Here is a 26,087-nt window from a genome sequence, read left to right as displayed (position 1 = left end):
AATTTATCATTTATGTACTATACATTTAATAAGAAAAAATATATTTTTTTAATAAATTAATATAATTGACCTAAAAACAGGATAATTGAGGTGTGACTTTTAACTAGTAGAGTGTCAAGGACAAGCTTCCCTTTTATGTGTCAGAAAGCAGTACAATTTGTCGTCCCAGCACATCAGTTATATATTATATTGCCCTCAAATTCTATATGCTTGTGTAACCAAGAAATAAATGCTCAAGGATGATGGCATGTGCCTCTGCCGCCCACGGTCTTGTTACAAATTTAATGTGGCCACTTCATCATTTTACTCGAGTGGTACACAACACTCTAAAATCTTATCTCATCCGGATCGGATCATCGTGGGTGGCGACTACGTATATAGATATAAATATATATATATATATATATGAGTATTAATATTATGACCAAAATAGGAAAATGAAATTCACAGATAATTGTTAAAAATCCTTTGATTGCTGTTCATCATAAATGAACAATATCAATATTCTCTCCCATCTACTCATCTACAAATAATATATTCCTTTGCTATTACTACTACTCATATGTCCCTCATTTTTTTTGTTTTTAATATTTTGGTTTGTTTGGGTATGGAATTCATGCCCCAGACTTGAAATCCATACCATCTTTATAACTGAAATGTACCAAATAAAAGAAAAAATTTTGATACATACAATCATTTTTTTGTATTTTTTATATATTTTATTGATATAATTAGTTAAAATAATTATCTTTAATTAAAAAATAATACAGTTAATTACATCAATTGAATATATAAAGAATATATAAAAATACTGGTATATAAAATTTTTGTAAAAAGAAAATGGTACTGGAGTAAATAGCAGAAGTTGCTATCTCATTTTGGGCACTTATGGGGGCTTAGCTAGTTTTTAACTCTCCATTCTGGATGATTGAATGGTACGACAGAATTTCATACTTATTTTTAGCCTAATTACTATAATTATATATTGATATATATGGGGCTTAGGTTCTTATTGATTTCTCAATTAATCATTTTGGCATTTTAAAAGATAAGATATACTTGTTCAAGTGTACAAAAGGAGTTTTCCTTGCCTTTATTATTGCTCTGCAAGTGTATGCATTTATGGATAGGTACTAAAAGCAAAACCAGCTGCCAACTTGCCTAGCAGTAGTCCACTTTAAAACATAAAGACAATCTAAGAAAATGAATGACTCTTTGATTCGGAAAATAAAAAATAAGAAAAGCTTTCTATGAGTGGGATGCTGTACTGTTTATTTAAAGGAAGATTGTCTTTACCTGCAAGTGAATTCTGACGCACACCCATCCTTCTTTTGTTTTATTAGTTTTCTATGGTCACAAGCAGATCCTTAGTGTCATTTTCCTTTGCAAGCTTGCTTTTAAGTATCATTATCTATATTTTTATACATTTTGAAAAGATAAGTGATTGGATTTCTCAAAAGACTTCAGGATTTCTAAACCAATAGAAAAGCTGATTGTCATTACCAAAAAGTGGAGAAAATTTGCCATTGTACCATCCCCACCTACTCCAGTTCTTTGATATTTGTACTCCAGCAAGAGAAAAGAAAAGAAGCATTAAAAGGAAGGTAGAAAGATTTTTTTGGAACCCCATTTCATCAGAAGATAAGACTACGAATTACTGTTTACAAAGTTGTTCCTTGTAACTAACCCAATCCCAAAGTACTTACGAGTTCGAACAATGATCATGACCGTCCTTGATAATCAAATGGCAGATACCGAGATAAGTCGATTGAAGGTTGATTGAACTTGACAGTCTAATGTAAACTGAGATAGATCATACTGACAATATCAAGTGCCGTAAAGTTCACGTGATGTGTCTATCTTGTCTAGAATTGAACCATCCAATCCGGTCTAAGGAATACAGAGCATGATCTATACTCGAGACGGATTCTTTCTTTGTTTTCCCTAAACATCTATATATAGCTTCACAAAACAGGATAAGGATGGGTCTTTCTCACTATCTTCAATTCATTCAAACTGAGAGCGGAAGAGATAGGGTATGGGAATGCTTCATGTGTTGAGTCAAAACTGGCTCACATGATGAGATTTTGTACCCAGCAATTTGCAAGAGCATGGAAGTCATGACTCATTTGGCAAGATCTTGACTGAACAACTTGGACTTTGTGGCCTAATTTTCTCAGGAAAGCTGCTGAGATGGCGTTGGATATCACTAATGACAGGTACAATCAGCCAGTCTGGATGACATGAATATCAAAGTCGTGTTTAATCTACTTAAAAGCTTAGCGCTCATACAATATATATATATATATATATATAATTAGATTGTTATAAGAGTCGATCAGCAATATATCAAGGAATAAAAACAATTAGATGGGTTGTTTGTGGGGGTCACGTTGCATGGTAATTAATGGCGTTTTGTAGGCGTGGCTTAGTCATTGGCATTTAAATGTTTATATGTACCGGCAGAAGGAATCAGTGAGTGCAGAATAAGAGATCGGAAAGAAAAGAGAACCTGCAGCTTTTGGAAGAGGCATCTGTAACAGTTGTTGTGGCCATGTGCAACTTGGCCATTCTATCTATATATCTCTAGGAATCTTTGCAAATTATAATTTTTTGGATTTCAGGTGTTCAGGACAGCAACAACTCTTCCTTTAAATAATCTAACATATAATTAGCCTTACAATGATTGTTACTTACAATATATATATATAAAGATCTGTTCTGCTTTTATCTCACTTTAAACCTACTGTGTTGACAATATATTATCTTTCAAATTTTAAATTTGAAATCACGGATTTCAAACAAGCTCTTTGCTCTTTAAACAATTTGCTTGGCAGAAACCTATTGACCGATTGTTGTCATGCTCAGGTTCATAATATATTCTTCAAACCCTAATCCCAATTTGGTTGGCAAAAACCTAGGTGGGAGCAGCCACGCCCAATTTTTATAAAGAAAAGGCTGCAAGGAGAAAAGGAAATTGGGCCCGTGACATTGTCTATAAGGTCCATTTACTTGATTATTCTGGCTGCAGTACTACATATCGTATGCTAGAGTTACGAGTACTACTTTCAAACACTTGGGCCGCAAGATGAAGTGAACAGAAATTCCATGGCTCATAGCTCACAAACATGTCTTCAATTTTCGAGTCCAAGTACTGTTTCCCTCATTTTCAATGAAGCTTTAGCGTGGGGGAAAAGGAGCAACCTCGGATTAATAATTTCAAAAGTTAAAATTTGGCTAATATATTATTTTTTTAATCACTCAAGACTTGAACTCCATGATTAGCCATTTCACTCTTTATAATAATAAAATAATTTTTTTAATGTATTTTTGTTTTTTTTTTTTAAATACATTTTTATTTTCAATTTCATAATCTCCATCAACCTCTAACAATCATTTGACCTCGTAGCAAGTCATATTTGTCTTCGGGTTTGGCTTTACTGTAACTCATGGACTAGATGGCTTCGGCTTGGCTAATCCAATGTAGTGTGATTTTGGAGTTTAATAAACTATGAGAAGGTGTACATCGGTACTGACTTCCACTGCCCTGCTCTTGACAATAAAAACTGTATAAACTTCTCTATCATTTTAATTATTTTGGTATTAAATGATTGGTAGATTAATAAAAAAAATTTCAACCGAATTGGGCTTGTTTAAATATATAGATGAGATTAGATCGTTTCAATTGAAATGTTGAAAGTTAAATAAAATAGGATATTATTTTTTAATATTATTATTGTTTTAAAATTTGAAAAAATTGAATTATTTTTTTAAAACTTTTAAAAAAATTGTAATGATATTATGTGATAAGACAAGACAAGATACTCTCTGAATCCAAATGAGACAACGGAGGAGTCCTGGATCCAAAGAAATAAGCTATAAACACGGGGTGTTGAAAGTAAACGAAAAGCTCCGAGAGTAGTGCAAACAGTCAAACCACAAAGATGCATATTTCGGTAATTCTATGCTGCTTCAGGACCTGTGCTGGCTAAAAACTGCAGACTGGCTAGTAATCATCATATATGCATGCTTTGATTCAGTAATTCAAATGTGGTAACACTACATTTCTAACTTCTCAAGCACAAGTTACGAGAAAAACCCATGAGCTTATATCTTTAAATTTTAATCAACCACCAATATAATAAATTTCAATACTTCCCGAAGTTAAATCATCAAAGTCACTCCCCAATACGTTGAAAATCCAAGGACTATCATCTCTATGTATAGCATCCAGATCAAAGGAAGAATAGCACTATGGCAAAAATGGAAGAAGGTCAAGTCGTATTTCCTACCCATTTCTTCTAGTCAAGACTGATGCCCAGCCTCATGACCATTTACATCCCTCCCACATGAGCCATCCCAATGAAAGATTGGAAAAACCACCCCTAAACACTTCTTTTTCGTTTTTAATTTTTTGGATAAGATCCCCTGCAAATTTCCTAGTATTCACATTCTTCAATGGGATACAAATGCCATATTTACAACCAGTACCAACAACCACTAGTTGTGTTGATTGTCACCTCCGGTGTTCAAAGCTATATAATTCCACCCAGAACTCTTTTTAAATCAGATTTTTGTTCTTCTGTGAGCCTTGAAGGGTACTTGACGTCAAATTTAATCTTCAAATTTCCCCTCCTCCTAGGTTCTTTTGAGATTGGCATTCCCTCATTTGGGAAAATGACCTCTGCTCCAGGTTTGATGATATCTGTCAGGGGGATCATGAGATTCCTTCCGTCAAGGGTAGTCAAGTCAAGGGTCTTCCCCGTGAGGGCCTCCAGAAGTGTTATCTCTTGGTTGACTACCAGATCATTACCATCTCTCTTATAAAGAGCATGCGGCTTCTCGTCTACCACAAAAACCACATCTGCAGGAATGAAACCAGGCTCCTGGTTACCCTTCTCGGGGAATGTTATCTTGGTACCCTTCTTCCAACCAGGTTTGATCTCAATAGTCAATATCTCCTCCACAGTCCGAAACTTACTGCAAGGGAATTGCTCATGCCATCAAGTTGAGGTAAACACGGATAAAGCAAAACATTACTTCAGAGTTAACAGAAATAATGCATACATTTACACCATGGCAGTCATAAAAAAGGACATCACTTCCTCTTTTTGAATTTATTACATAAACCTTAATTTATCTATATGCAGTTTTTAAGATGATGTGCAGATCTTTAAACTTGTCTAGAAAAGACCTACTTGTCTTAACAGGATGGACCAAGATAATAGACTCATGCCCAGATTTTTAGATTTATGGTCTTGTAGGGCTTCAATAAGAAACCAAAGAGAACCAAAGCAGAGAGGGATAGGAAAGAAGTGAAAAAGAACATAGTTTTTTGGTGCTTAATATACCTGAGGGAGAAGTAAGATGAGTTCAGTCAATTATAATCATCCCCAATATTGTCAGAGTGCACTTGATAAAAGCATTATTCCTTCGTTCATATGTAAAATAAAGCTGAAAACGACAATTTTGTTTGCATCAGCCAGGAAACAAGCATTATTTCTATTGAATAAGAGAACTTTTCTATTTCTTTTGTCTCTCTTTGTTTTTAAAATACCATCAGTATTATATGGAATTCACTACCCAGAAAGGAGACCATATATGTCCAATCTCCCTAAGCTTAAAATAAAATCCAATTTGGTGAACTTTTCTCTTATTCATCTTACAAGGCTGACTAGTCTTCACTCTTTTATGGATGATGCTGCCTCTAACTACAGTACATGTGGGAACACCTCCGTCTAGCCCCCCAGGCAACATGTTCTATTCATCTTCATGGCTGACTAGTCTTCACTCTTTTATGGATGATGCTGCCTCTAAGTACAGTTCATGTGGAACACTTTCATCTAACTCCCCATGGCAACATGTTTCAGTGTATCTGTATTGTTGTAGACCATAGTTGAAAGAATGCATGGGTAAAATCATGTAGGTGAATATAACCCATATGAACATTAGCATCAATATTCAAGACTAGGATTTTTAACTACAACCACAAAAGGAAATATGCTCCAAACACGTTATTTGATAATGGATTTAAACAGAGAAGATTCCCTAGACAAAACACAATTTGGAAATCCTTTTTCAGCAAGAACAAAGCATGAGCGCAGTGGCTGAAATTCACATGCTGGGGTTTTCTTTATTCTATAACTCATCAAATGACTAGATGATGGAGATGAAAAGCACTTTCTTGGATTCACTTGATGCATGACATTGTTCTCTCTCTCTCTCTCTCTCTCTCTCTCTCTCTCTCTCTCTCTCTCTCTCTCTCTCTCTCTCTCTCTCTCTCTCTCTCTCTCTCTCTCTCTCTCTCTCTCTCTCTCTCTCTCTCTCTCTCTCTCTCTCTCTCTCTCTCTCTCTCTCTCTCTCTCTCTCTCTCTCTCTCTCTCTCTCTCTCTCTCTCTCTCTCTCTCTCTCTCTCTCTCTCTCTCTCTCTCTCTCTCTCTCTCTCTCTCTCCTCTCTCTCTCTCTCTCTCTATTATATATATATCTCCCCCCATGCATTTTTTTATATAAGTAATCAATAAGTTTTATTAATTGAAAACAATAGGCGTAACCCAAGTATTCAGGACGCATATAAGAGAAACATCCATCTAGGATTTACAACAGATACAAGAAAGTCTTGGACGCTTAGTCCATTAAAATTTGTTGTGGCTGCCCAAAATAACAGGGTGTTGAAAAAGAAAACTTTAAGTTCATCCATTGTCTGCTTATGATTTTCAAAGCTTCTATCATTCCTCTCTCTCCAAATGCACCACAATAGACATGTGGGAGCAATCTACCACTTGTGGATTACATTGTAGACCCCTCCAAGTAGCTAGAAACTTCACCAATCTTCTAAGCATCATCTATGCTAATCCCCTCTAACAAAGAAGTTGTTCCATAAGTTCCTAGCTACCTCACAATGACGTAACAAGTGATCTACCACTTCCCCATTCTTCTTGCACATGCAACACAAAGTGTGGGAAGATAGAAATGTCTTGGGTTTGGCCTTGAGTGAATACAATTTGAATGTCCAGCTTGAAGCTGAACTACACAGAAACTATGTATGTACTTCATAACCATGTCCCTAATCTTCTCCCCAAACCCATTGAGGACCAATAACAAAATAGAATCTCATTGGGTCAAAGAGTCATTTGTACACATGCTTACCTTACTGATTCTTAAAACTGCTTGTTACCATAAAAGTTAATAGATATCATAACAATCCATCGAGGCCTAATCTTCATTCTTATAATAAAAAAAATTTAACAAATCCATTACTTCGACTTCCTTAACCATACCACTTTATTAATTTATTTTGGTGCAAGTAACTATGCTGCATCCATGATTGTTCGTGAAAGCTGCAATATCTAAAGTTCTAAACAGAGCTCAATGATCTCGCCAATCATGTTGAGGAGAATTGAGGCTAGACAATTTCAAGAATGGAAATGATCCAAGCTATTCCATGAATGAAATATATGGAAAGTTACTGGCCAAATCATAAACGGCACTAAAAATTGTGTAAAAGCTAGCAATATATGTCAAAAACTAGAAATAGACCACTAAACAATATTGCCAAGCCATTATTGAAACCAGCATAGCTAAGATAATTTCCGCCAGCTTGTACAAGATTACAAATTACTAATTAAAAGCAAAATATGCAATTCTCGACAGCCTGTAAACTACTCAAATCATTTAATTTGATTAAAAAATTTATTCATAACCAATAAAGAGAAATATAGGCAACATCAAGGTACACAGGGACTATTCCTTGAATACACCTATCAAGAGAGGGAAAAGAGCTCGAAAAACTCCTGAATACACCTAGTGAGATAACGTTCATCATAGTTTTTTTATAAGTAGATAACGCTCATCATAGTTTCTGAAAGGAACGCATGTTGCATTGGAAAAAGAACTAGAAGTTCTATGCCAAGTCAACAGGCTGATTAGGGTGCACAGGCAACCACCTAGACAACTGGTACCAATAGAATAAGAATTCAACGACATAACCTTGCCACAACTGTCATTCATAACCTAAATTCGATCATGCGGAATAATCAACTCGAAACTCTATCCTCACATCCTAAAATAAGCAATTATAGACACGAAAGAGAAGTTTCCATCCCAAAATCCCTTCTACTCTGGGAAACCGTGCACAGTTCTAATACTGCACATAATCTGTCAACCTCAGCTCTTAACAGATTCCAAGTAATTAATTTCAAAATAAGGTAAGGACCTTGCTGCAAGTTCCATGCAATTGTGTAATGTCCCAATGGAAGGCCCAAACCACATGGCCTCTATTCCAAAAGGATTAGTCAATGATACAACTGGAATTCCATTGAAACCTTATAAAAAGTATGAACTTCTCATTCCCAAGCAATGTGAGATTATATATACCACCTACCATTATTCTTATCATATGGAGTATCACAATCTTCCCATTTTAAATTCCCGACGTCTTCGTCAGGCCCTTCCGTCGTAGGTGGCATGGCTCATGTCCCATATTTCTAGTTGGGATAAAGCTCTGATACCATTTGTAACATCCTAATAAAAGGCCCAAATCACATGACATATACTCTAAAAGGACTAGTCAACGATATAATTAAAACTTCATAAAGAACAAGAAATTCTCATTCTCAATTAATATAGGATCTCATACATTACTTACTATTATCCTTATCATATGGGGTATTACAAACGGACATAACATGAAAAAAAAAAAAAACTACCATCAAGTTTTCCACGGTTCAACACGCAAACGTTCCTAATGCTTTTAGCTAATAAAGAAACTAACATTGTGAGATAAATTGAATTGCAATGCCTTGTGACTATAGTGCCAAAAACGGTTTGCAGAACCATTATTATTATATAATCGTTAGCTGTGGCCGATAAGTAAAGAGAAAAAAATGAACTTTATTGTAATTTTGTGTACCCAGAAGCATCATAGACGTTCCTGGAGATCCTCATCTTCTTCCTAGCACCTTTGTAGAGCTCCTCCAAGCTACAGGGCAACGCGTTTTCCACCGGCGCGGCCTTCCGAGAAAACCCGCTTCCTGATCCACCAGCAGGAGTTCTGAAGAACCCGTCTCTACCAAACCCCTTAGCAGATGCTCCACCACCACCGCCGCCGCCACTACCATTACTCTCGGATCCGAAAATCTCGGCGTAGATGTCATCGGCGTTCCGGGGGTTGAACCTGAAGGAGGTGGGATGCTGTCGGTTGTTATGGTAGTATTGATGGTGAAGATTATGGGGGACCCCGCTGGCGGCACGAGAAGAAGAGGAGGAGGAGGGGGGTGGGGGGAATTGGCCGGACTTGAGGGCCTCCTCTCCGTAGAGATCGTAGATCTGGCGCTTCTGGGGATCACTGAGAACGTCGTATGCTTCGGAAATTTGCTTGAACTTGGCCTCGGCCTCGACATAATTGACGGGGTTCTTGTCAGGGTGCCATATCATGGCGAGCCTCTTGTACGCCTTCTTCAAATCATCATCGCTCGCGTTCCTGTTCACTTTCAGAATGTTATAGTAATCCACCCCCATCTATCTCTATTTCTGTGCGGCAATGGAGGAAATGGTCGGAGTAGGGGAAGATGGAGTACAGGAAAGAAAATCAGACGGTTGTGTAGTGTGAACAATTTCGTTTTCTTCAATAAAGGAGGGAATTGTGTTGGGGACGATGATTGGGTCCCGGAAATATATATATATATATATATATAAATAAATATATATTTATATAAATACTATCGTGTCGAGCATCAATCGAACCAGCTTACATCAACGTGCTGCAAACTACTGGGAGAAGCAACCCAGCAGGGGCGGTGCTGAATTTTTGGGCCCTGTCCCAACGGGCCTCTGGTCCAATCAAAGATGTTTTCGTAGTTCATACATATCAAGACACGTGGTTAAGGACATATTTTCTAGTCAAACAAAAATATCATATCTGTTATATATAAATTTATTTCTATAACCATACATAACTATTAATTAAGGTTATTGAAGTATCAATTGAGATTTATTTTTAATTAATAATTAAGACTATTGAGTTATCAATTAAAATCAATCTTTAATCAATAACTAAAATAATTAAATCATACTTACTCTTTTGTATTCTTATATATATAGATATCATTCATTTATATATCATCAAGTTTTGTATTTGAAGAACAATTCTTTCTCTTGCAATATTCTCTCTATCTTACTATATCATTTCTCTTTTAGTTTCATAACACGTTATCAGTACGAAAGTTCTGACGATTTTGAAATTAGTAGTCTTCTACTTCAAGTAAGTTTTTCAATATATTTTTATAGTTTCCAAAATGAATATGAAATGTTACATTACTTATTATTACTTGATGAAAACTCTATGTTTATTTTTTTGATTTTGTGAATGCATTTCTTATTTATAATATAAACATACTTATGTTCTTGATTTATATATGTAGAAAATGTCAAATCTTATAAAATTGAAATTCGTTACTCTTGACATTTCTGGAAAAACTTATTTATCTTGAATCCTTGATGCTGAGATCCATCTATATGCGATGAACCTGAGACATACAATTAAAGAAGGAAATCAATGGTCCCGACAGAACCGTGCTAAGGTAATAATTTTTCTTCGGCACCATCTTCATGAAGAATTAAAAACTGAGTATCTCACGGTGAAAGATCCACTTATTTTGTGGAATGATTTAAAGTTTGTGGAATGATTTAAAGGAGAGATATGAGCACCAGAAAACTGTAATCTTCCCAAAAGCTCGTCATGATTGGATGCATCTGAGGTTGCAAAACTTTAAGAGTGTTAGTGAGTATAACTCTGCACTCTTAAAATTAGCTCACTATTGAAATTATGTGGCGAAAAAGTCACTAATGATGACTTGTTAGAGAAGACATATACTACTTTTTATAAATCGAATGTGCTCCTGCAGCAGAAGTATCGAGAGTGAAATTTCAAAAAATATTCTGAACTTATATCTTGTCTTCTATTGGCTGAGCAAAATAATGAACTTTTGTTAAGAAATCATCAATCATGTCCTACTGGTTCTATATCATTCCCTGAAATGAATGATACTAGATTTACACCATTTTCATAAGCGAATGGTGCATCTTTTCAAAGAAACCAAGGGTGTGGATGTGGTAGGAAAAACTATAGAAGTGGAGGTTCTAGAAGCTACCACACTAAAATGGATAATAATAGATATACACCGTACTACCAGAAGTGGTTCAACTTAGAGATGGGTAAAGATCCTTAAAATAAATTTTTTAAAAAAGATGAAAATGGATGCCTTAAATGTGGTATGACTAGTAGGCCTGTGCATAAATGGCTTGGGCCCGAACTACCCGAATAACCCAATCCACACAACCCGTCAAAGACGGGTTCATCGAGTCAACAATTATATAGCGGGTTGAGTTAGATACAGCCCGTTGAACCCGTGCAAACCGATATTCCTCTGCCTCATCTTCTCCCACTGCGAAACCCTAGCCATTGTCACCGTTCTCCGTTGCGTTCTCCCTCGCCTTCCACACTCTGAGTCTTTCTTCCCACAAGAGAAAAAATCCTAATCTCTCTCTCTCTCTCTCTCTCTCTCTCTCTCTCTCTCTCTCTCTCTCTCTCTCTCTCTCTCTCTCTTTTCCCATGATCGTTGCTCCAAGATCGCGTTCATTCTCCTCGCGTGTACTCCCCTCTCGATTTTCTTTGGATTTAAAGACAACATCGACTCGATTTGAAGATTTGGAGATTTAGAGATCTGAAGATTCAAAAAATTTTGATGGTAGCGAGAATGACAGAAGTGGGATCTAAAGAACCAACGACAATGAAAGTGGGATCTACCTAAGGTGGGTGGGTTTAATTTCTAAACTAAAAACTTGATGCCTGGTTCACTTACTCTTATATCTTGCGTTGCATTGCTTTATTTCTTCAATGCTACGCCTATTTGGAGACTACAATGAGAAAAGATGCCACCTAAGACAAAGAAGCATTCCAAGGCACAAGAGGACCTTTTCTGCTCTCTTGAACAGGCTTCGGCCAAATTTCCTGCTCTCATCGATATATTTGCTATCGTTGGTAAAGTTGCTGGTGTTGTGCGTGAGCCCAAAGGCTGTAGAATTTGGCTATCCGAGTGTTCCATGGTTTCTTCTTCCATTGTTGTTGATGTTAGTGGTGATGGGGTGTCGGTGCTTAGAGAAGAAAAAAGGGAAAAGGAAAGTGGTGAAACCGTGAAATGCAGTGTTCGGTTCTGGAAGGCGATGGCCTGGCCCGCAACATGTTGGGTTGGATCGGGTCATTTTCATCTCAGTTGATTACCGGGTCAGATTGGGTTAGCACCGAATGTGACTACGGTGCATTGGGTTGCAGGCTTAATGATTGGACATTGGTCTCGTAACTGTCGTATAGTTAAACACTTGGTTGACTTACTAAGCTTCTATAAAAGAAAAAACAAAAAAGTTTGAAACAAATTTTACTGAACCATCAGATACTCTAGATTCTATAGATAGAGAAGATATTACAAGCCTTGATGTTTCTGATTTCTTTGAGGATTCTAGTGGTAGAGTTGGTCATTTGATTGGTGATAAAAGTGTTCAATTTTAATTAATGTATTTTCTTTATCTTGTTATAAAATATTTTATTTATATTTTGTAATGTTTTGTAGTAATAAAAGTTTTATATATTTTGTAAAATCATGAGTTTTACTGATGAACTTTCTATCTCTGAAATAAATAATAGAGATGTATGTCTGGCTGACAGTACTACAACTCACACAATTCTTAAGGATAAAAAGTATTTTCAAAATCTAACATTGAGTAAAGCCTACGTTCATACCATATATGGTTCATTGAATCTAATTGAATGCTCTGGAAGAGTTTATATTATGTTGCCTAATGGTATCAAATTTTATATTGATGATGCTCTATTTTCTTCACAATTCAGAAGAAATTTACTGAGTTTTAAGGATATACATTGTAATGGTTGTCATATTGAAACCACCAACGAAGACAATAAAGAGCATTTTCTCATTACAAAAATAATTTCGAGCCAGAAGCACAAATAAGAAAAACTGTATGCTCTCTTATCTGGATTGTATTATACAGAAATAAAAACAATTGAATCATATGTGGTAATGCACTAGAAGTGTATTGACCCCAAAATATTTATGACTTGGCATGATTGCCTTGGACATTCGGGATCAGTAATGATGAGACGAATAATTGATAATTCATATGGGCATCCCGTAAAGAATTAGAAGATTATCTTACCTAATGAATATCCATGCTTTGCATGTTCTCAAGATAAATTGATTATCAAACCATCTATCTCAAAAGTTATTTTTGAATCTCCATCATTTTTACAAAGGATTCATGGGGATATATGTTGGCCTATTCAACCATCAAGTGAACCGTTCAGATACTTTATGATTTTAATTGATGCATCAAGTCAATGGTCACATGTTTGTTTACTTTCCACTAGAAATATTGCATTTTCTAAACTTCTTATCCAAATAATTAAATTACGAGCACAATTCTCTAACTATCCAATTAAAACTATTCGATTAATATTGATAGGAATAGATGTTGAACATCTAGTTGCCCACACACACACTCAAAATGATTTAGCTGAATCATTAATTAAAATGCTTCAGTTAATCACTAGACCTTTACTCATGAAATCAAAACTTCATATTTCTGCCTGGGGACATGCTATACTTCATGTAGCATCGTTGATTCGAGTTAGACCATTAGCATATTACAAATATTCTCCATTATAGTTTGCATTTAGTCAACAACGAAATATTTTCCATCTTCGTATTTTTAGATGTACGGTATATGTTCTTCCAACTGCACCTCCACAAAGTACAAAGATGGGCCCTTAACAACTTGGGATATATATTGGGTTTGATTCCCCATCTATTATTAGATACCTTGAATCTCTTACAGAGGATATGTTTAAGGCACGTTCTGAGGATTGTCATTTTGACGAATCCATTTTTTCAACATTGGGTAATGAGAAGTTAGTGTCTGAAGCACGACAGGAAATTATTTGAAAAAATAAAACCCTTTTCCAATTTGATCCTTGTACAAATGAATGTAAACTAGAAGTTTAAAAGATTATTCATTTGCAAAGTATTGCAAATCAATTACCGAATGTATTTACTGACACTAAAGGTGTGGTAAAATCATATATTTCTGCTGTTAATGTTCCAGCAAGGATTGCAGTTCTTGAAGGACAAGTTGCCAAAACAGCAATAGATGAGTCTAAGATACGCCTGAAGCGTGGACGGCCTATTGGTGTTAAGGACAAAATTCTTTGGAAGAGAAAAATACAAAATGAATTTGGTACTCCTGAAAAGTCTATATCCACAACACAGGTCATAAGAGTAATTGATGCTCCTGAAGAGACTAAATCTCCTGAAAAAGAACATTTTGAAGAGGCATTTAATGAAATTTCTTCCCTTAAAGAGGACAGGTACCTGAAAATAACGAAATTTTGATACATTACATGAGTACTGGAAAAATTTTGAATAGAAATAAAACTGTTTTCGACAACATATTTTCATATAAAATGGCACTCGACATTACCAGAAGTAATAAAGAAATTGAGTCAAGAACTGTCGAAGAATGTTGACGTAGAAATGACTGATCAAAATAGAAATCAGCTATTGAAACTGAATTAAACTCGCTAGCAAAGCGAGAGGTCTCTAGACCAATTGTATAAACATCAAACATCAAAGGGTGTAATACCTGTTGGATATAAATGAGTATTTATACTTAAGCGTAATGAGAGCAATGAAATTGTGCGATATAAAGTACCACTTGTTGCACAAGGTTTTTTGCAGAAACCGGGGATTGATTATAAGGAAACATACTCTCATGTTATAGATGTAATCACATTCAGATTATTTATTAGTTTGGTTGTTGCCCAGATGACTAACACAAGAGGGGGGTGAATTGAGTTGTATTAAAAAAAATAACAATTTAAATCAAATATATAATATAAAATATAAACAAAATATGAAATAACAATAAATATAAAGAGTAAGGGTAAGAGAGAAGCAAACTCAGTATGTTAACGAGGTTCGGCCCCACTGCCTACGTCCTCGCCTCAAGCTACCCCTTGAGGATTTCCAAATTCACTATTCAACCTCCTTCAGGTGGAGATAGAAACCTATTACACCTTTGAACAACACGGCTATAAAGGATCCGTGTAGAACACCCTCTACACTTGCAATCACCTTTCACGTGGTGATTCAACTATTCCCCGTGTAGAATACTTTCTACACGCACAAGGGTTATACATACCCTTTTTCTGATACAAAAGCTGATAGTGGGTAGGTTATCAGAAAACACTCCTCAATGAGTGAAATAAGAACAATACAGCTCAAACTATATCTCTCAAAATGAATAAGGATTAATATTCAATGCTTAGAGAAGAGAAAATGAAAGCTTTGAATGAATGTTGTATGCTCTTGGTGTTGTGAATGTGAAGCTCTCAAATTATCTATTTATAGGCATATGAGACTTCATATTCAAATTTAAAAAGATTCACATGTCAAAGACAACATCATTCACTTTTTCAAAAAATTCAAATAAAAGGTTCTTCTTTTTCAATTGTCAAAGACAACATCATTCACTTTTTCAAAAAAAATCAAACCTAATTTTTTACTTTTGGCATATGACAAAATGAGCACACTTTCATTTTCAAAAAATTCAAACCTAATCTTTTACTTTTTGCATATGACAAAATGAGCACACTTTACTTTTCAAATTTTTGAAACAAAATCATCTACCTTTTGTATAAGTCTAAAAAAGCATCAATCACTTTTGAAAATATTCAAATAAAACATGCACATGTGAAAGATGACAATAAATCATCTTTAATATTTTCAAAGTTCAACCCTTTAATCAAGGCATGCACATGCAAAAGATGACAATCAATCATCTTTCAAAATTTTCAAATTTATTTTTCAAAAATATTCATGCACATGTGGAAAATGTATTTTAATGCTTTATGATAAAATATTAATTTTGAGCATTAATCCTAATTTCGAATTTAAAGAGATTTACAACATTACTCTATGACTTTAATGTGAACTTGTTTCCTTCTTGCTCATGCTTGGTTCTTTGATGTGCTTGATTCCATTGTGTGAACAACTTGAGCTTGAAACTCTTTTATTCTTTGAATTCATTTGTTATCATCAAAATCCATGTGTAGATTTATAATCATATGAAACTTGAAACCTTGGATTCAACATTGGTAGTTACAAAAAGATTGGATATGTAGTTGATAGATATGGTCATTGCATATTTATATAGATCATTAGATCATGACATACATATGAAAATCCCTGAAAGATATAAAATGCCTGAAACTTCTAATCTAAATACATCTAGAAATATGTATTCTATTAAATTTTAAAAATCTTTATATAGGTTAAAGCAATCTGGACGCATGTGGTATAAACATCTTAGAGAATATCTATTGAAAGAAGGATCTGAGAATAATCTAATATGTCCATGTATTTTTATTTAGAAATTAGACTCCGGATTTATTATTATTGCGGTTTATGTTGATGATCTAAATCTTGTTGGAACTCCTGAAGAGATCAGAAGAACTGCTACATATTTAAATAATGAATTTGAAATAAAGGACCTTGGCAAAACGAAATTTTATCTCGGCCTACAGCTTGAGCATTTGCAAAATGGAATTCTCATTCATCAGTCAAATTATACAAAGAAAGTCTTGAAATACTTTTACATGGACAAAGCTCATCCCTTGAGTGCTCCAATGGTTGTTTGATCACTTGATGTGCAGAAAGATCCATTTCGTCCTTATGAAGACGATGAAGAAATTCTTGATCCTGAAATAACTTATCTCAGTGCAATTGGACCCCTGGTGTATCTTGCAAATTGCACTCAACCTGATATTGTATTTTCAGTTAATTTACTTGCAAGATATACTTCCACACCAACTCGAAGACATTGGAATGACATTAAACATGTCCTTCGATACCTCCGAGGTACGGTTGATATGTGATTATTTTATCAACATGGTTCAATTCCACAATTAATTGGATATGCGAATGCAGGTTATCTTTCAGATCCACACAGATGTAGATTTTAAACTGAATATGTATTTACTTATGAAAATTCTGCTATATCATGGAGATCTGTCAAGCAAACAACACTATCTGCTACCTCTTTAAATCACTCATAGATCATTACAATTTATGAGACAAGTCGAGAATGCATTTGGTTAATATCAGTGATTCAACATACTCAAGAAAAGTGTAGTTTTCTAGTGATTAATGATAGTCCAATAATTTTATACGAAGATAATGTTGTTTGTATTACTCAAATTAGAGGAGGATATATCAAAGGTGATGGAACCAAACATTTTTCACGTAAATTCTTTAATACCCATTAACTTTAGGAGAAATGTGAAATTAATGCCAAGCAGATACAATCAAGTGATAATTTGGCAGATTTATTCACAAAAGCATTACCAACTGCAACATTTAAGAAGATTGTGCAGAACATTGAAATGCGAAAATTTGAAGACCTATTATCATGCACTTTTCAGGGGAGTAATGTCTTGAAGACTTGTGCTGATTATACTCTTTTTCCTTCGCTAAGGTTTTATCCTACTGGATTTTTCTTTGTAAGGTTTTAATGAGTCAATCTTAAAACACTTGGCAATATACATGAATATTGTACTCTTTTTCCTTTGCCATTAGTTTTTTCCCACAGGGCTTTCCTTTGGCAAGGTTTTAACAAGATATATTCTTTATGTATGGTCATTCAAATGGAGAGTGTTATATATAAACTTATTTGTATGGTCATACATAGCCATTAATTAAGACCATTGAGTTATCAATTAAGACTTATCTTTAGTCAACAATTAAGACCATTGAGCCATCAATTAAAACTTATTTTTAGCCAACAATTAAGACCATTGAGCCATCAATTAAGACCTATCTTTAGCTAACAATTAAAACCATTGAGCCTTCAATTAAGACCTATCTTTAGCCAACATTAAGACCATTGAGCCATACCTACTCCTTTGTATTCCTATATAAATGGGTATCATTCACTTGTATATCATCAAGTTTTGCATTTGAAGAACAACTCTTTCTCTTACAATATTCTTTCTATTTTGCTATATCATTTCTCTTTTAGTTTCATAACAATATCTATATTTTCTAGTCCAATAAAAACATCTTCAAACTCGATTCTCAATGTGTACGTAGGTCACCCTCTCTTGTCTTAGTACATGATTCACTGTGGCATATTCATATGCATGAGATCTTTTTCTGGTGTGAAGTGTGAGGTGATAGGGGACACTAGAGAAAGATGGAGTATGATTTCGAGAGACTTTATAAGAGACTATGTCTTACTAAATAAGAGGAGGAGGAGATTTAAGTGGAATCGTATATGTTGGAAGATGCTGTTATTCAAAGTGGAAAATGTTTGATGATGTTGGGATTAACCGGTTATTAGAGACTAATTTGAAGTGAAATAGCGAAAGTAAATGACAATCATATATAAAACACTAAGATTTAAGTAGTTCGGCTCAATGTGAGCCTATGTACATTGGTGAGGTCAGTTTCCTCATGAGTTTTGTCTAGATTAAGCTGACTGTCGAGCAACTGATGAGCGAACTCACTAGTTGAGGCTTTGCTTGAGCGGTATCCACGAGTTGCAGAGACACCGCATGAGCGAACAATCTGTAGAGGTGCTATTTCAACAGGATTCAAGCCACATCTCAATAGATAATTACACTGTTAACCAGTCATCACTATAACAGGAAACTTTTAAGCAGACCATGAAGAAAATCTAGCGCCCAGTAAAGTTTATCATGTTTCGAGACCTAGATCCAAATTTGCTAGAATTCGAACATATCTGAGATATAGAACGAGTAAAACGTGATGGACCTTGGTTGTTTGATAAACATTTGGTGTTGGTGAAAGAAGTTGGCGGGAAACAACAAGTTCATCTAATTCGATTAACTAAAGCTCTTTTCTAGGTACACATTTATGATCTACCACTCATAGCCAAAAACGAGTATATAGGCAATCTAATTGGAAACGTTGGGAGTGTGAAAGAAGTGGATTTGGAAAAAGGTGAGATGGCATGGGGTGAATTCATGCGAGTTAGAGTATGTTTAGATGTTTCAAAACCCCTACTACGAGGAAAGTAGATCAACATAGGCACAACTGAATCCCTTTGTGTTTTATTTATGTATGAAAGATTCTCGAATTTTTGTTATTGTTGTCAAAAGTTGAGATATGGCCACTGTGAATGCGATCAATGGAAGACTGAGATGGAATCCTATGAAATGGAAGGATTTCCATATTGACAATAGTTACATGCTAGAAGTAATGGAGAAATGAGTTAGGGAAGACAAGAATAGAAACGAGAAGTTGAGCGTATATCACTGCTGGTGGCAACTTCGGTGAACAATGAAAGGAAAGAAGCAAGCCCAACGAAAATCAAGTAGAAGGCTTTGAACAGGTCTAACACAACGGAAATTGTGGGTGGATTGGCTCGCGAGATTCACTACAAAATTGGAAAGTTGCAAAATAAGAACCTTGCAAAATCAACAGAAGATAAGATTCTGAATGAAAAAGGAAGTAAAAAATCAGTAATGGAAAATAAGGAGCTTGGGGTATAGGGATGGTGTGAGGAGGAAGATGAGTCAATGGTCAATCCTTTTAAGGGGGCATGGAGTTGAATATGGGCTCACAACAAAAATGATTGGACCAAATAGAAGAATATTATGAAGAACGCCCATTAGCAAACTTAATACAACCCAATGCAGCTGGGGGGGCCGATAGTGGAAAATAAAGTTAAAGACCAACAAAACTATGAAGGTAACCAACTTTAGTTACCAACTAACATGAAAAAGAGAGAAAAATGATGAAGAATAGGAGGAAGACCAACAAAAACTATCAAACCCACAGGGAAACCAGACTCTTTGAGACATCGTCAAGAAGGAAGATCCCAACATTTTGTTTCTACAAGAAACAAAGCTAAAAGCTCATGATATGGGTACCTTTAAGTTTCATTTGGACTTTATTAACTATTTAGCTATTGATTGTTTAGCGAAGGTATTGCAATGTTGTGGAAATATGATGCGAATTTATCTGTGCTTGATTACTCAAAATACCATATTGATGCAATGATTATAGAGGATGGTATTAATAAAGAAAATGGTACATCAAAAGAGTATACAGACACTCTGATACTGCCTATAGGTGTGAAACATGGAATTTGATACATTCCCTGTGTAGAATGGAGGACAAGGCTTGGTTGGTACTTGGTGGTTTTAGTGCAATTATAGATCAGAATGGGAAATGGAGAGGAAGAAATCATCCTAAAAAAAATGAATGAATTTAGAGCTATGTTAACTGATTATGCTTTAAGGGATTTGGATTTCAGAGGTCCCATGTACACTTCGTGTAACATAAGGGAAGGCAATTCCAACATTAGTGAGAGACTATATGGGCTTGTAGTAAATCCTCACTGGTGCCAACTATTCTCAAGAGTAGTTGTAACTAAGGGCATAGCAGCATACTCTTACCACTTGCCTATATGGATGGAATCATAAGGTGACTATGCACATGGAAAAGGTAAAAAAAAAAAAAAAACCTTCAGATTTGAATCAATGTGGGTTGGAGGGGAAGATTGTGCTAAAATAATTGAAGAATCTTGGAAGAATGGTACTATTATAAATAATATGGAAAAAGTTTTGGATATGATCCAAGAGTGTAGTCAGAAGTTAGAATGCTGGAACATAAATAAATTTGGGAAAGTTCACCACAAACTGCAAAAGAAAAAGCAAAAAGTTGCACAAGAGGAACCCAAAATGAATTAACATCTCTGCTACTGTATCTGGCATCTGCAAGACAAGAAGTTCAACTATGGTTGGAAAGAGAGTAAATTATGCAGAGACAAAGATTAAGAGTTCTATAGCTAAATGAAGGAGACTAGAATACAAAGTACTTTCATAAAAAAGCCCCACAAAGAAGAAAGAAGAACAGGATACAAAAAATACAAGATGAGTATAGAGAACGGTAGGAGGGAGAGAATGGAGATAAAATTATGCTAGACTATTTTCAATCATTCTTTATAGCCTCTTAGTAGAGGGGCTTCTTGGATTTTTTGGAGGATCTGGCACGAAAAATCACTAGCAGCGTGAATGAAGAGCCATCTAAGGCTTATATTAAATAAGAGGTGACAAGGTCACTGAAACAAATGAACCCTACAAAATCCCCTAGACTTGATGACATGGCCCCACTCTTTTTTGAAAGGTTCTTCCATATAACAGGAAAATCATTCATTGTAGCAGTCCTCCAAGCTCTGAATATTAGTGAGTTCCCAAAATTTATAAATCATACTTTCATAACATTGGGGCCAAAGAAGACACCCCCCTTGAAAGTGACATATTTTTGACCTATCAGTATTTGCAATGTTTTTTACAAACTTATTTAAAAAATCATTGCCAATAGATTGAAACTAGTTTTTCCTTACATTGATAAAAAGACCCATATATCAGCTCCTCTCTCCCAAAGCTTTTGAAACTCAGATCTCCGGCTGGCCTTCTGCAAAATGTTATGATCTAGATCATAACATTTTGCAGAATAGATCATAACATTTTGCAGAAGGCCGGCCGGAGATCTCTCCGCGTGCAACATTAAAACCATGTGCAGAGAAAGAAAACATCCCAGATAACCTGTTTCAGCATTAGATAAATACTTGTGAAACAGAAGTTTTTCATGGTGAGAAGGTCTATGTATTTTGTTGTTCTTCACATTCCTTAAAACCTGCTCTTAGCTTGCTGATTTATGACCATATAGATATATATATTATAATACAGCTTGGATAAAATTTATACAGGCCAGTTTGTGGTTATCTAGCTGGGATGTTCTGTCATACTTAATACTTCTGTAGGCTGTAGTATGTATATATATATACTATATATATATATATATACATACTACACATTAATAAGCATTATATGTATGCCAGATTTATGGAAGGTCTCTCCGCGCGCAACATAGTAAGCAACCAAGGTTTGACTCTAACCACGTATCTTTGTAGTAAACATGAGCCTTGATGGTTAATTATATACACACACACACCATACATGAGTACCCAACCATATAACATGATAAAGAGAACATTTCTACATATATAGTTTATATTATCATTCTGCAAGCTGATAATTTGGGCCAATATTGGATAATGCAGAATTTCATAACTCATGTGGAGTTTGGATGCAGACAGCAAACAGTAGACCAGCATAAAAGATTTAATGCATGCTCATATACTGCAGAGTGAAAAGGGACATTTCGTGACCTACCCATTAACAGCCATAGGTTTCATGGTGGATCGAGACAACAACCAAAGCAGTAACTTTCTTGACATTTCACCGTAAACGGAATAACTACTCGTATCTTTTTTCATCCCATACCGATGTGATGGAAAAAGATCCTAGTAGTATTCATCCTTTAGTTAATATCAACACCTTTATTCTAGCAATAAGTAGGTTTGACAGATGGAAAATCGATGCATAATGGCTTGACCATTTAGGTTGTGGCTTGAGAAGCTCAACAATGCCCATAATTACTTAAAATACATTCTATTTTTTTTTTTTTAATTTACCTTGTAAGTTTCAACCATTTTATTTTCCAATTTGATACTAAAATGAAAAATCTTTCCCCTACTTACAGAACTGTGTACCTCAGAAATCATTTTTTTCTCTAGACACTAGAAAGCCTTTCTACATGTCATTAATTATCATCTTCGAAAATCACATGACATCAATATGGATTTTCATTTAATTTCCTCCTAAAAGTAAGTTATTAGGACTTGATAACAGATTGTAATTGTTAATTAACTTGATGAATTCGTAAGTGTACTTGAAAGGAAGACAATTGAGAGTGTTTCTAGAATGAAGTCTTGCTCTGAAGCCTAGTCAATGAGAGATTGTCCTAATTAGAGTCCTCAAGTCATCATTGGTGAATAATCAAATTATCTAATACCCACAACTGATTGAGCATTCCAAACATAAGAGGCAAATACACAACCAGTATAATGCAAACAGAGGCACATGCAAATCAGTTTCACAGAGGAATACATAAAAATTCATGTACATCTAAAAACAACACCTTTTGTAATGAAACCTACAAGAAATGGGAGATACCTGTAGCCTCGATTGATCATCTTTAAAAACAAATGATTGATATCTTTATATTAGAAATGGAGGCACGGAATCGTCTAGGGTAATCAAAGGTGGAGACATAGGAACTAGCTTCCCAAACGGAGACAATATTCAAGTTGAGAGAAGGCTGTGCGCACACTAGGGTTTACGATTGGGAGATTAAAATCTTCTTCCCAATTGGTGAACCAGAAGCGGCTCTAGAGAAGGTAATCGCGGGAAAATGAGAATGGGAGAATCGGTAACCCAGGCGAGGAGCTGAAGCATATCTTTGCACGCTGGGAAGGGTTTTTGAAAGCAAGGATTGAGAATGGAAACTGGAGTTTGTTATGGGATTAGGTCGAAGTGGGCAAACACGGGGAAAAAATGGTTGGGGGGAAATTTGATAAGTGAAATTGGGTGTTTGGCGCGGCAGCAAAATTGTAGCGAAAATCACATGCTGCAAAACAAGAATGTTACACGCAACAATTAAAATCGCCTTAATAACATAAAAAGTCGCTGCAAATTTAAGTAATGAACAGGATTTTTTTTTTTTGCAACAATTTTTTTCGTTACAATAACTTAAAAGTCACTGCAAATACAACTAAATGAAAATTACTGTTTCAAAAGTGCGCAGCGTATTAAAATCGCTGCTATTGATAAGCTATTGCAACGATTTTATTTCCAACAAAATAAAAATCGCTGCAAAAAGAGCATTTTCTTGTAGTGGAAATGAAAACAGACCCAACACTGCAAATAACAAACCTGAAGAGAGAAGACGCAAAGATCACACAAAATAGAGAAAAGACAGTAGACCAAGAAAGAAAGAAGTCTGATTTGGGAGAGAAAAAATGTGGAGAAAATGATGAGGCAAAAGAAAGAGACAAGATTCAGGAGAGGTTTGGTGGTAGAGATTAGAATTTTATATTTGGGATGAGAGTTTAAAATATTAGTTTTAGTAATATTATTATATTGAGATTTGAAAAGGTTATATTGGAATTTAAAAAAGTTTAATTATTTATTATATTTTGTATAAGAATTTAGGAAAAATATAATGATGAGATGAGAATTTTAAATTTGAGATGAGAATTTTAGATTTCTAAATCTGTCAAAATGAAAAGAGTTTTGTTACATACAAGCACAGTTACGCACTAATCTATGTACCAATACTGATTTATTCATATTTAAAATTTAAATTAACGTTGTTTTCAATAAAATCTACTTTTTGACCAATCACATCACATTGGTGCACATATTAGTGCATAATTGTGCTTGCAACTATATTTTTTCAAATGAAAAAGCTAGGGATCCTGCTTTGAGCTACCACTCCAAATATTTTTATATTTTTAGTTTTTTTTACTTAATAATTAAGAAAATATTATTTAATAATATTGTAAAAAAATTTTTAAATATTTAAAAATATTAAAAAATGATATAAAAAAAATACAAAAATTAGGACCTAGCGGGAGACCCCATCTGTGGGTGTAGACGGATCCAGATTAAAAACCCCTTTACCAACCCTCTTAACACAATCCCACAAAAAGACGAAAATGCCCTCATTTTAAAACCTAAACATACAAAACCTATGAAACAATCCCACCGAAAAGACGAGAACGCCCTCATTTTTAAACCTTAAAACTACCAGCCCTAAAACACAGTTGCACCAAAAAGACAAAAATGCCCTAATATAAACGGACACAAAAGAACAAAACAAAAGGATAAAAAAGTAACCCCACAACACGCGAATTGCACACAGAAGAATAAGAAAATTACTATTCACTACTGTTCACGCATGACGGGCTCTTGTTACATTAGAATAGGCATAGAAAATCTTCGTATAACTGTGTGACTTTTTTTTTTTAGCAAGTTTGTGTTAATAATGTATATATCCAACAATTCAATCATTTTTCATTTGGTTATAGATAAGGTGAGATGTTTTGAATAATAATGAATAAAATATTATTATAATATAATTTTTTAATATTAATTTTATATTAAGATTTAAGAAAATTAAATTATTTATTATATTTTATATGAGGATTAGAAAAAGTTGTAATGATGAGTTGAGATGAGATAAGATTAGATTTTTGGTTTTGGTTAAGCAAACCCATTTTAAATCTTATAACCATTTTTGTTCTTTTTTTTAGTAATATTACTCTTCATTCTAAATCTTATAGTCACAGTTGACGTGTATCCCTCTTTGTGCTGGATCCCTACTGCTGTTGCACATGGTGGTGGTCATGAAAGAAGGTTGATGACGACCATGAGTCCGAGTCTGAGGTGGTGGAAGTACTGTTACATGGAAGCCGATGCCGATGAGGTCAAGCCCATGGTGGCGACAAAATTATCCATTGAGGGATTGGAGAAGGCAAAGCTCGAAGAAGGGTAAGAGCTGGGTGGGTGGGCTAGTGTATGATCAGCATGGAAGAGTTCTAAAAGGCAGCAATATTGGAAGTCACTCAGATGTTCAGATACCCAAAGTCGTGTCCATTGAGTCTGAGAACAAGAATATTGATTATGTGTTCAATGTGAGTTCGAAATCATTAGATCAATCCCGCAGAATCATACAGTCGTTGTCTGTGATGGAGTCGGATCATTGAGAACAAGAAGGAACTGGCCCTTTTTATACTCCATGTCCTTGGCATAATCCATATGGTTAAGATCTAGTAGCAGTTGATTAATCATGCTTGAAATTATGTTGTAATGTGATACAAGAAGATGTTTTTCTTTCTTGTGATTAAATTAAAGGTAAAAGATCAATAGCGATAATATTCCAATGACAGTGATCAAAGTTTCATTATTCATCATACAAATAAGCCTGTATGAACCGTATTTAGATTTTCATTATCCAAAGCAACACTCGAGCCTAGTATCTTTTTTCGCAAACAATTGGAAAGAAGTCATCAAATTAAGTCCCTGA

At 34.9% G+C, this 26,087-nt stretch overlaps 1 protein-coding gene and 1 long non-coding RNA gene across 2 annotated transcripts; one reads left to right on the top strand and one right to left on the bottom strand.

Annotated features, from left to right (window-relative positions):
• The first annotated feature begins 1,694 nt into the window (after nucleotides 1-1,694).
• Nucleotides 1,695-3,532, top strand: LOC122282565. Its single transcript, XR_006230412.1, has 2 exons — nucleotides 1,695-2,219; nucleotides 2,869-3,532. It is a non-coding gene; the product is annotated as an uncharacterized LOC122282565 (long non-coding RNA).
• Nucleotides 3,533-4,114: 582 nt separating this feature from the next.
• Nucleotides 4,115-9,675, bottom strand: LOC122281820 (dnaJ homolog subfamily B member 1). Its single transcript, XM_043093623.1, has 2 exons — nucleotides 8,909-9,675; nucleotides 4,115-4,980 (listed from the first exon to the last, which is right to left on the bottom strand). Exons 1-2 carry the CDS (start codon nucleotides 9,514-9,516, stop codon nucleotides 4,536-4,538), a joined length of 1,053 nt encoding a protein of 350 aa, XP_042949557.1. The 5' UTR covers nucleotides 9,517-9,675; the 3' UTR covers nucleotides 4,115-4,535.
• Between the last annotated feature and the right edge of the window lie 16,412 nt (nucleotides 9,676-26,087).

This window comes from Carya illinoinensis, chromosome 11 (assembly GCF_018687715.1).
Source record: "Carya illinoinensis cultivar Pawnee chromosome 11, C.illinoinensisPawnee_v1, whole genome shotgun sequence".
Lineage (NCBI taxonomy): Eukaryota > Viridiplantae > Streptophyta > Magnoliopsida > Fagales > Juglandaceae > Carya > Carya illinoinensis.
The sequence above is the reverse complement of the archived record's forward strand: the minus strand, read 5'-3'. Positions and strand labels throughout refer to the sequence as shown.